The following is a 12,446-nucleotide window of genomic DNA, read 5'->3' as shown; positions in this document are numbered from 1 at the left end:
GCATGAGTTTTGCATTAAATTTTTTTTTTATTTGGTAGGCATGACCTAGTATTAAAAGATATTCAGAGTTAAGGAATTCAAGACAGTAACTCAGTCTCCACTGAAGTTCCTAACTGTCTCACTTGAGCCTCCTTTGGAAACCAGAATCCACAGTAACCACTAGATTCAACAGGAGTTCTGGAAGTTCAGGGAACTGAGTAGGAATTAAAAAAAAAAAAAAAAAAGATACAAAGTCACTCCTCACTTACAATCTGTGTCAAGCAAGCAAGGGAAACATAAGGAACCCCCAATTTTTTCCAAATCTATTCTTTATCTTTCTCCTAAATACTAGATCCATATTCTTTGCAAGAGCATAATGAACAGGGTGGAAGACAAGTTTTTTTCTGTTAGTACCTATCTTGTGGTTCCACATGGTTTCAAAACAGCAGATCTGTGCGAGTCAGGACCCCAAAGCATGGAAGCTTGCCCTTTCCTAAGAAAAGGGAATGCGGTTTTCTTCTGAGAGGGACTGCACGGGCTGTCACTTCCGTGCGTCTCAGCTGGCCCAGCCCTCCCTGGTCTCACCCGGGAGGACAGGAGAGGGGCACAGGCAGGTGACAGAGCAGAGCCCGCGCCCTCTGACCCACACCCAGCCCCACCACACCCGGTGCTTTCCAGACCACCGTTTCCCAAACCAGCTTGCTGCTTCCACCATGCTGCCTTCCACTAAATCTTAGTCTCTTATTTCAGGGCTTCACCCAGTGTCACATTCACTGTGCCTTTACCTCAGTCATCTCTCTGATGAAGCATTTGCAAATAACAAGGAATTGTCCAAAGTGATCCCAAGGCGGCCATGGGCCGAGTCCTGAGCCGGAAGAGGGGACTGCCCTGCCCTCCTGGGTGTGCTGCACCTTTAACAAAATCTTAACCACAGCCCAGCTTCAAGCCAGGCTATGAATAGCAGTTCCTTACATGAGCCCACACTTCTGCCTTTTCAGAGAACTTTCACATCGACTCTCTCATTTGTTTTTCAAAGTAGTGTGATGAGGCCAAAGGTGGGGGGGCAGGCTCTCTCCCCACTTCACAGATGAGGAGGCTGAGGCAGAGCAAATGATTCAGGAGCCCCAGACACTCATTTTGTGAGCAGTTAAGAGAACAGTGCTCCCACTTCCCGGGGCCGCTCCAGCCAGTGACTGCTTCCTGGGGCCTCAGTCCTGCTCTGGTCGGGGCTGTTGGCTCATTTCTGTGTCCCCCTTTGGATGGAAGAGGTGAAGGTTCCCTGAGAACAGAGGGAGAAAAGCATGTCCTGTAGAGCATGATGATGATAAGAGTGAAGCTAATTCCTGAGCAGATCCTGGGGCCACAGCATCTCATTATATTCAGGGACACACAACCCAGTGACCAGAACCACTCTGGTGCTATTTGGACTTCTCAGCTGCTCCCTCAGCCTTCCCTCCCCTTTTCCCCACCTTCCCAGGCCTGCCTCCTCCTCCCCCTACTCTTGCACTAGGCCAACACTTTGCCCAGATACCCTGGCCCCACGCTCCCTGTAAGGGAACTGTGAATTTCCCCACCCCGACTTGGGCAGAGGTGGTCCAGAAAGCCCCCCATCCTGTGTCCAGGGCCACAGGGCGGGGTGCCACACTGGAGGCAGATGCCAGCCCCAACACACTCAGCGCAGCATCTGGCTTATCCCTCTCTGATGCCCCTGCTCCTAGTTTGCATCAGCCATCTTTGCCCAGTTGGGTTCTGTAAACCTCTAGTTGTACATTTACAAAATTTCCTCCTTAATGTGAAAGCGATCAGGAGCCTAGCCTGTTTGAGTTCTGCTAGATCTGTACCTGACATAGAATAGCTCTCGATAAACAAGGGTCCAGGTGACTTGAACTTGCACTACACTTAACCCAGAATAGGTGCCGCTCAGCTGGAAGCCTGGGTTTCAGGGCCCTCTGGGGCCCCTCAGTTCCATCACCTGCCAGCTCTGTTGTCTCTGGGCACATGGCTTAGACTTGTTCTCAAGCCTCAGTGCCCACATCTATCCCATGGCATGGTCCCAGGACCAAGGACATGGAGTGTTGTGAGATTAAATAAATCAGCCCATGTAAGTGTCACAAAGGGTATGGGCTCCTGAGGATTAGTGGGGTCTGTGGCACAGACGGAGAGCATGTTCATGCTGGAATTCTCACCCATGTATGCATGACTTATAACCTACATATAACATGGTTTCTCATCCACATATGCATGACTTGTAACCTACATATAACGTGGTTTCTCATCCACGTATGCATGACTTATAACCTGCATATAACATGTTTTCTCATCCACATATGCATGACTTATAACCTACATATAACATGGTTTTCTCCATGTTTCCTTTATTTTTCTATTTTTCTTTTAATTATATGCCATCTGGGCCCCTTTTTCTAACTGATTTACTAAACTTCCTTATATTTCTCAAGTTATTTAATTTCTATTTTATTATGCTTTGTTGAGCAAAACCAATTAGTTATAAACTTAGGCAGTAATTTATTCAGTTACCCATAGTGGACCAACCCTAGGCTTATTTTGGGAATCTGGTGCCAAAGAAGGTGTTCAGAAAACTAGCAACTATGGAGCAAAGACAAACATGAAGACCACTTATTTTTAAATGGGTTCCTGCTTCCCTTAGCTTTCCTTAAATGAGGGAATGGGTCTGATCATACAGCTGACTTGGGAATTCTCTCAGAGCCTGTACTTTTCAGTGTCTTTCATCTGAAAAACCTTATCACCCATCAGCCACAGGTCTATTGAGCGTCCCCCAGAATCTGATCGCCTCTAGTCTTGTTGCACTTAAGATGGAAAAAAGTTCCCCTTTGTTGTCCCTGAAAAAGGGTTAAATGGAATAGATTCTAGAAGCAGCGTGGGTGAGGACTTTCACTTTCAAATATGTGGCAGTTTATTATGCAACTGCATTCATTTCTCAAGCCCAAGCATCTTATCACTAATTCAGCCCTCTAGTTCATGTTTGTTATTTTTAGATATGATGTAATATAATATCATTATTATAACATGACGTAGAATACTATTTAACATCAATAACCTGTATGCCACAGGTAAATCACAAATAGTTGGATGGTGTTTTAGATCCAGCCCTTCTTGAGCTTCCATCTTTGACTTCTTAGTGCTCTGATGGAAGGCTGTGACCTTAGAGGCATTTTCATCCTGCAGGTGTTTTAGAGGCAGTGGAAAAAAACTCTCACACAAAGGAAGGGGGTTTCCTTCATAACATGCATGGAACCTTTGATGAATTCGGGGAGAGATATAACACATGAATGACTTTGCCCCACTTTTTGTTCCCACTCTGACATACAGCTGCAATTATAGGAGAAGATTCCAAGAAATCCTGAAGGGTCCTGCCTAGAATTTGGCAGCGGTGGTTCACTCACCCAGGTCCCTCCAACAAAGCTGAAACCTGAAACAGAGACTTCCAAACTTGAGTGCACATGAGAGTTATCTGGAGAGATGAAAAGAAAAAAACACAATTTCCAGCTCACAGCACTTACTGATTAAATTAGCATGTCTGGTGGGTGGGAGTCAGGCGTTGGTACCTTTGAAAAATCCCCGAGTTGTCAGGCGCAGCAGCGTTGGGAAACCATCTTACCTCTGTCCAGCTGCCTGTCCTGGATCAACTGCGTTCTTCACTGCCAGACCGCTATTTCGTACATTTCTTATTTCTTTCAAATCTTGTATTCTGACTAAAATTAGTTGAGCACCTACTAAGTGCTAAAGACTTGCCAGCTGCTTTTACCTTCACTGAATCGCTCTGATCCCAAGGGCCCTGGGAGGCCGCCCAGGGCTCTCCCCACTTCATCTCACAGCTGGTGAAGGGGTGGAGGCAGGCCTGGCTCCCTGGTTTCCCAGCCTCACCGTACCCATTAACTTGCACCGCTCATTCTGCTGTGGCCCTTGATGTGCTGCCCTTCCCTTTGTCTGCATCGGTGTCCTCTATTTTATTGCCTGAGAGCCAGCTAGTCACAGACTGATGTGCTTGGAAGAGACACAGAATGTTCATCGGTGCACGCCCTGCCCTCTATAGTCCTGTCCCCTCATGTGCTCATGCCATCACAGAATCCATGCCCGGAAGGATCCCAGAGCACCTGCCTGCCCACAGACACAAGTGGGATCTGGCCTCCCTCTCGACTGCAGCCTTGAGCGTGGTCCTGTCAGCCTTCTCGTAGCTGATGCAGCAGGGCTTCCGGGGGCTGAGTCTGTGTGCGGGTCTGCGAGTCGGCAAGCAGAGTCAGAGGCCCAGGTCTGAGGCCCGGCCCCCGAGCGCTCCCATTCCCTGCCTGCCCGTCACCTGCCGCTGCATATGGGTATCCTCTCTGAAACTGTTTTGACAGTTCCTCCTGCCGTTAGTGGTGCTTGGAGGTCTCCTTGTCTTATTGGACGTGTGGACTGGATGGGATCAAACCAGGGGCCCCTCAGAGGAGCAGACCCTGCGCCTCCCATGGGACTCAGGCCTCGCTGCTCCTTACCTTGTGTCTGGGCAACCACGGAGGATGAGGGCCCTTGCCGAGGGATGTCACGCTCCCAGAGGAGGGACCAGGGAGTGGCCGGGGCAAGTGGACCTTCCCCTCCTTACTGTGGCACCAGCAGGACCCTGAGAGCTGCACTTAGCAAAGAAGGGTGTTATTTGAAGTGCCCTGTGATTGCAGCGAGCACGTTTCTGCTCTTTGAGATACAGTCTCAACCTCACGTCTTCCCTCGCACCTGGGGATGAGGTCCTCTGTCTCGAAGCACTTGGACTGGCCCCACCTCTTCCTCAGGAAATGATCCATGGAAAGGGTTTTGTATGCTGTAAAAATGTCAAACAGTAGTTATTATTCACACACCTCTGAATTACCCATTAGAATATTTGTTTTGGATGTTTGTTTGCCTTTATCAAGAGGAATTTCATACCCACATTGTAAAACCTGCCATACATTCTTGTGTTTTTCTTTTACTGTCTCTGGAGGGAAAAGGACCAGGATCACAGAGGAGTATGCGGAATTGAGCTAAATTTCATAAACTTTATGAAGTCAGTACGTTAGTGGTGGTGAGAAAGAAATGTTATTTAAGAATCATGCTTGTGTGTCCTCCAGCATTGGAGTCGGCCCCACAGAGCTCTGCTTGGGAGCCAGGTCTGCTTTTTGGTAAGGAAGCATGTCCACCTTCATTAGGAAACAGAGCTCCATGGTGGATCAGGTATGTAAAACACATGCAAATTCAAACAGTAGAGAAACATGGGCTGGAAATAAGTTTCTTCAGCCCGAGGCAAAGGCTGTTACCTACTCATCTCTGCCCCCTGCCTGCACGCTTTCCTGTCTGGCAGTCCGACTTCCAGACTTTAACGTGGGACAAAACCTTTAGATTGTGTCCTTCTTTATGTTTTCATAATTGGGTGCTGGTGACCGTGACTCTTTCAGAGATTGTTGTGTTCATTTCCTTTCTTCCCCTCTTTTAACTCTTTCCTTTAGCTCTGCAAATATTCCAGGATACACTGGTAAGGTTCATTTCACAGCCACCCATCCAGCAAATTCTGATCGTCCATCAACGACCCCCTCACCAGATTCAGAAGTGCACCAGTAAGTATGAATCCTATTACTCAATGTGCTTGGATATATTGGGGAGGGGGAAATTCTAATGATGATTATTCCATTAAAGAACAATTAAGTATTAGGAGTAAATTCACATTGTTTAAAAAATAGGGTGTCAAGTCCAAAAAGACAGAAGAGTTCATTTTCCCACTGTTGTGACTAGAAGGCATGCATTAAGAGATTGAAAGCATCTTAGGGGATAGCATCTTAGCCTCTTGGACTCAACTCTGCATACTTATCACCCTTCTGCATTATCCTTAGAACATGCATGGAACATACTACATGAGACACACGTTCACTTCTTGTGAATAGCCATCTTACTTTTCATAAAGGACAACATTCTGTTAAAAGCCATATATATATATTTAAACACCATTTTGCAAATTGAAAACAGGAGGCATTTGATGGGAGGTTAGTGCAGACTCCATGCTTTGAAGCTGCCAGTGAGAAGCAAGGGGTTATTGCTCATTGTATCTCAACTTTGAAAACATTTGATGGAAGTCCTGCCTTTCCAGTAAGGTGACACGGCTCTGAAAATGCAAATGCACCTTAGCCAGATCCAGAGGCTGGCCTCACGCAACTATAAGCTCTCGAGTTAGGTCAGTGTGCGTCTGGGAGGGGAAGGACGGCAGTCCCCCCAAAGGGTGCCTTTCCTCCTTTGTTGGTGGAGGGTGGAGAAGCCATTCATTTCTCAAAACCAGAAAGGTTCCTTCTCCAGTCTAGAAAGATGACTCCACCTCTGGGCAGCCTCACACCCTGAGCCCACCCCAGGCTTTGTGTGGTAGCTGTCGGTTACTCAGGGGCCTGCCTGCCCTTCACCTCCTTCTGTCTGTGCTTCCTGTCTTCTTGGCACCAACTGTAGCTCTAGGCACAGGTAGATTTTCAGTCAATGAACTGAAGGCAAATAAATGAAACAAAGGAAACAGTGCTCACAAGGATTAACCATTCCCACTCTCTCTGTTCTGGGCGTCCTTTTTCTCTCTCCCTCTACTCATCTCTTTCTCTCTTCATCTCTCCCATTCTGTGTATCATTAGTTGGAGAATATATGAGGTTATGTGTTCTTATTTTATTTCACATGTCTTTTTTTCTCTCCATTTTGCTAGTGTCTTACGGAAAGGAATGGCAGTTGACCTCTTCCGTCACCAGGGGCCGCTCTCCCGAATGGTCACAACGGTGATGCCCTACAATCCCTTCAATAAGAAGGATAAGGAAACTATCAGCTACTGAAAGGGGCCGGCCCTGAGTGACCCCCGAGCCTGGGAGAGGCGCTGGGTTTGGTGTGCTGGGGAGGCAACAGAAGCCAAATAAAGGCACGTTCTCAGTGTGTCTGGCTGGGCCTTGACCAAGCGGAGCTCCAGCTCCAGAACCACGTGGGCGTGGAAGTGGACTGTGTGAGATCCCCCCTTTCTCTCACACGAGGCTGTATTTGTGTCCACGCGGCTGTGGATGCCATGAGCTTTCATAAACCTGAGCTTGTTCTTCCTGGCAACCCTGCAGTGGGCATTTTGCAAATATTTTACTATTTTATGAATCAGCAGGCTGAGACTAGGAGAAGGAAAATATTAATCAAAGGTCACGCAACTCATAGTGGAGTTAGAACTAGAACCCAGCTTTCTGAATTTAGAAACCTTTGCTGCTCCTTTTCACTACAGATCAAATAACCTTCCCTGACTTATTAAAAAAAAAAAAACAACCCAGAGACAGAATGCCTCTTCTCCCAAGAGATTCAGAATGAGCTAGGAATCCCGCAGAACTCCAAGCAAATGTGTAAATCCTTTGGAGGTAGTTTGGCCTTGCTGTCCCTTCAGAAGGGCAAAATCAGATGTTTTTGCTTGAGGATCATGTGTTGGCTCAGCTGACACCTACACAGACTTGGGTGCTGACTGCTGCTCTTCCTGGCTGCTGCCTTCTGCCAGGATACACAGGAAGGCTGCCGTCCACCCTCCTTCTGTGCTATGGAGCTGATCGGCCTTCACAGAAAAGTAATGGCTTCACCTGAACCCAATCTCGCAGCCTTAATTATTTTCAGAAAAGAGCAATTCTGTCAAAAAATCTGACCAAAACAAAAATCTTCATCTCTTGGAAGATTCTCACCCAAACACAGATGGGAATGATGAGCCCTGTCCAGGGAACAGATGAATGCAGGGACCGGAGATTACATTTTGCGGTAAACATCCCTGGCAGGCCACTTTGTCAGGAGGCATAGCTGCTCCAGGTCCAAGGCCTTGTTTATCATCCTGGGCCTTTCTGTAGCGGGGCGCCAGCAGCGCCCAGTCCTGACGCCCCACAGCTTTTGGTAACTGTTTGCACCCTCCATGCCGCCGACCCCTGGACACCCTTCCAAGGACTGAGCACCTCCAGAGCTGCGCCTAGAAGGACAGTGGCCTTGTCTGCAGAGTCCCGGGACCACCTCCAGGAGAGGTGAGGTGGCAGCTCTTCCTTTTCACTGTAACTAGCTCAGACTTCTCACGCGTAAAGGTCAAATACAAACCGTGCTCACCACAGATCCAGAGTTCTGGCCTGACTGACTACTAGAACCTCTGAGTGTAGTCCTATGACCTGGGTTTCCATGGTCAGCAGTTCAACTGAAAATCATAAAAATCAAGGAAGAGATCTGCAGGGATTTCCATCTGCTCATCAAGTTCTGAATTGGGTCTTGGTTTATTCCGACGGGCTGGGAGCCAACATCCCTGTTCCTCCTCAGGGCAACCTCTCCCCAAGAGGCCTCGGCTCCTGTCCCCAAGCTCGGTCTTTCTGACAGTTACTGCCTCAGCTTTTATTTATCCCCAGGGATCACACACACACACACACACACACACACACACACACACACACACACACACACACACAACCTATGCGGTTTTGTAAAACATAGGTGGAAAAGAGTGTCAAACATTACTAAATAATTCACTGGGAAGAGAAAATGCATTCTAATGAGTTTATTCTAGCAAATAAGGATATTACAACATAATATTGTAAAAATATTACATAAGTACTATGAAGATATGACACTCATGGGAGAGCAGAAGAGAAGGTCTAGAAATGGACAGATAAATCATTTTAAACCTGAGCCCAGGACAGATATTTTTTCAATTGATGATACTGTTACGTAGTTAAAATAGAAAGTGTGAGGTGAAAGTCGCTCAGTCGTGTCCGACTCTGAGACCCCATGGACTGTACAGTCCATGGAATTCTCCAGGCTAGAATAGTGGAGGGAAAGGCTACTGGGAAGATCCCCTTCTCCAGGGAATCTTCCCAACCCAGGGACGGAACCCAGGTCTCCCACATTACAGGCAGATTCTTTACCAGCTGAGCCACAAAGGAAGCCCTAGAATAGGAAAAAGGAGTCCAAAATGGTGGTAGCTAAAAGGCAAAGAAAGGGGACAGCCTGTGAAAAGGGAACAAAGGAAAAATCCACGGACCAGAGTGAGAACCTCAGGTGGAACAAACACGCCCCCTTCCTGGCTAGCGCTAATTTGCATAGGGCAGGCTCAGGGGGGAGGGAACAAAATGTTTAAAAAGAAGGAGCCTAGAAGGGCGGAGGCCTCGCCTTTGGGGTTGGCCTGAACTCATGCCTCAGGGTGTACTAGCCTTTGAGAATAAAACGCTGAGCTGTAACAGAGCATAACTGGTCCGCCATTTCTGTTGCAGCAAGACAGAACCAAAGAAATTACACACTCCCCAGTACAGAGACAAGTGTTTGGAAACAAAACAGAAAGGAAGATCCATGTCTCAGCCGTAAGGGAAGGAGAACCGCTCTTACAATACAGCTTTAAATGGATAATTTACAGCCTCAGTCAGGCGACCTCAAAATTCAGGAGAATTGGTTTATAACGTGGATAGTGGGAAATTTTTCCAAAGAGACCACTGAAGCCAGAAATAATGAAGAAAAAAAATAACTACTTTTAACATCAAAAATACCACCAATTCTTTTTTTCAGACAAGACTGTTGGGAAAGTATATCAGATAGAAGGTTCATATCCTTATAAAAACAGCCAATAACTAAAAATACTATACCAATAGAAATAAGGCAAAGGATATTAACAAATACATTAAAAACCTCAATGACCAATAAATATTTATACCTCTGAATATTAGAAAAATAGGGTGGTATTTCTTTTTTTACCCATGGTCAGTGCTCATGGGAAGAGGTCTGTATCTTTAACTTCTGCTAGTTGGTCTTGACCTTACTAACCCTTTCCATTTGGAAAAGTGTCCCAAAAGTTTTTCCAGGTGATACAAGTTCAGACTTAGCAATTTCATTCTTAGGATTTTGTCAAGCAAATAATTTCACCAGTGAGCAAATATATTTTACAAAGAGATTGAAGGTACAGCATTTCATAACAGAAGTTAGCAACAACTTAATGCTCATCAGGAGAAGATTTACTAAACTGCTGTCCATGAATATATAAAAATACATGTATTAAAAGACGATGGAGTTTATTATCTGTGTGTTTTGTTATCTCTGTATTATTTTGTTTATCTCTGTATTTACATCATGGAAAGACATACATGCAATTATTGGCAAGTGCCAACATCAGATTTACAGCGGTATGTATTTTGTTATCTTAATTTTATACATGAACATGTAGAATAATGTAGGAAAATGTAAAAAAAAGTTAAAAGTTTTAACTTTTATACTGTAAATACAGTAGATGTGTATTTCTTTAAAGTTGAAAATTTTGAAAAGTTATGAAAAGACTATTTTTAAAACTTCTATCTTTAAAACTTTAAAGACTATCTTTAAAACACACATACATTTCTTCTATGAATCAAGTATCAGGAAAACATTTGTCCCTCTTGAAGAACTGGTGTCAGAGTGTGAGAATTATGTTAGCCATTTGCCTCAATATATTCTAAAATTTGATGATTTGTAATACATACACGAGTGAAATTGCAGTTCCCATAAGTGGAAATGCTGAAATGGGAAGTACTTCCATTTCCCCATGCCTGCCAGGAAGCTCAAAGCCTATTAAGTAAAGAAATTAGCTTAGAGCCCAGGACAGACCTGAACCAGGCGCCTGGTTCAACATGCATGCAGGCCTCTGCAGTCCTCTGGCCCACGCCCAAGTCTGCGACCACTGATTCTGTGGGACAGTGTACCTGCTTTTCCCTCTTTCCACATGGGTTCAGATTTTTCTGTTTCTACCGAAAGAGACTTATACTTTAGGGGGAGGCCTTCACCCTTGGGGAAACTTCTAGGATATACATTACATTAAGTGTTTAATGTTTCTCCATTAGTGTTTCATGCAACAACAAAAAAGAAAAAACACTGGCTGAGGAAGCAAAAGTCGAAGCCAGGACCGAGTGGTCGAAACTGCCCCAGTCGCCTCTGTTGGGGGCACCCTCCAGCCCTGTTGATCCTACCCAAAGCAGATTGGTGGCAGGAGAGAGTCAATCACCCTGCAGCAGGCATGACCTGATGACCAGGACTGTCTTCTAATAAATGAGAATATTCTACAGTAGATTCATTTGTTGCCCCTTGGCCTAGGGTAGACTGGGTGGTCTTCATCTCTGGGAATCAAAGAGTTCTGCTTTGTGATCTGTAAACTAGCATATAAAAGGTGAATAAGAAAATGCAAAATAACTACAGTGAACTAAGATGCATTTCTCTTGCAAAATACATTTTCAGGATTGTTTTTTTTTTTTTTTTTAAATCAGCTTTGAAAATGCTGTTTTTTCATCTCCATTCTCCTGTAAAGCCAGGGAGGCACAGAGGCATTGTGGCTACAAGCATGAGTTTCAGAATCAGCCTGGATGGGGTCCAAGTCCTGGTTCCCATACTGTCCACATCAGCTGCTTCTTGGCTCTGAGGCCCACTTCAGAAAGGGAGGGAGTGTAATATGCTCCTGTATTCACAGGAGGCTCCCCGGACAAGGCAGCGGTAAAGAATCTGCCTGCTGGTGCAGGAGACACAAAAGACGTGGGTTTGAACCCTGGGTCAGGAAGATCTCCTGAAAGAGGGCATGGCAACCCACTCCCTGGAAAATCGCATGGACAGAAGGAACCTGGCAGGCTACAGTTCATGGGGTTGCAAAGAGTCAGACACGACTGAGCACACACACTTTTATTCATAGGAATATAGAGATGGTGCTGTGATTGCAATCACACACCCAGGTGTGATGGTGGCCACAACAGTGCTGAGAACCTCATTCTCTGAGACAGTGGAGATGGCCGTACTCGTCTGGTGCACATTCATCATTCAACAAATATTCTGAGATGAAACATCATGTGAAATGAGATGACTGAGGTTCGGGAGCTGTGGCCCTCACCCACCATTCACACCAGCAAGCAAACAGGAGCAGTGGAAAATGTAAAAATGTGTTGATTGTGCTAAGGAGGCACAGATAGTAGCCATGTGCCCATCTCAGTCAGACATGTACACAAATTAAATCCTTATTGTCATAAACTGAGCAATCTTTCTTCAAAAACACTACTCTGCATTTTTAAAGGTAAAAATATTTCCTATCGTTAGACAGGCCTTCTTGTATATACACATACACACAAATACACTTAAGGGATCATCTAGTGGAACTAATTTATCTGCCATAAAAAAATCGTGGTTTATCCAAATTAATGCTGTTCTTGAAAATGGGAATAAATTATATTAGCTTTGGGGAGGGGGGAGAGAGCAACTGCTAAACTGTAGGAGTACTGGGTATCCAGTAGGTTCCCATTAATTTTTTAAATTTTTTTCCCCAATTATTTTTATTAGTTTAATTTGTTTAATACACTATCATGCACGGGCAGTATGTGGACGCCCTGATTTTTAGCATTTTTTTTTCTGACTTTGACTCACAACCAGTCCTGTGTTCTATCCAAATGGTTCACACACTGCACTATGGTTT

General features: G+C 45.3%; 1 protein-coding gene across 1 annotated transcript in view; it reads left to right on the top strand.

Annotated features, from left to right (window-relative positions):
- Nucleotides 1-8,792, top strand: part of SPATA48 (spermatogenesis associated 48) — a 66,854-nt gene extending 58,062 nt beyond the window's left edge. The window contains exons 8-9 of the mRNA XM_043873187.1: nt 5,478-5,585; nt 6,702-8,792. Coding sequence (XP_043729122.1) covers nt 5,478-5,585; nt 6,702-6,825 — 232 coding nt within the window. The 3' untranslated portion in view covers nt 6,826-8,792. The remainder of the gene's footprint in view (nt 1-5,477; nt 5,586-6,701) is intronic.
- The last annotated feature ends 3,654 nt before the right edge of the window (nt 8,793-12,446 follow it).

The sequence above is a fragment of the Cervus elaphus genome, chromosome 18 (assembly GCF_910594005.1).
Source record: "Cervus elaphus chromosome 18, mCerEla1.1, whole genome shotgun sequence".
Taxonomy (NCBI): domain Eukaryota; kingdom Metazoa; phylum Chordata; class Mammalia; order Artiodactyla; family Cervidae; genus Cervus; species Cervus elaphus.
Note: the sequence above shows the minus strand (reverse complement) of the source record. Positions and strands in the feature narration are given on the sequence as shown.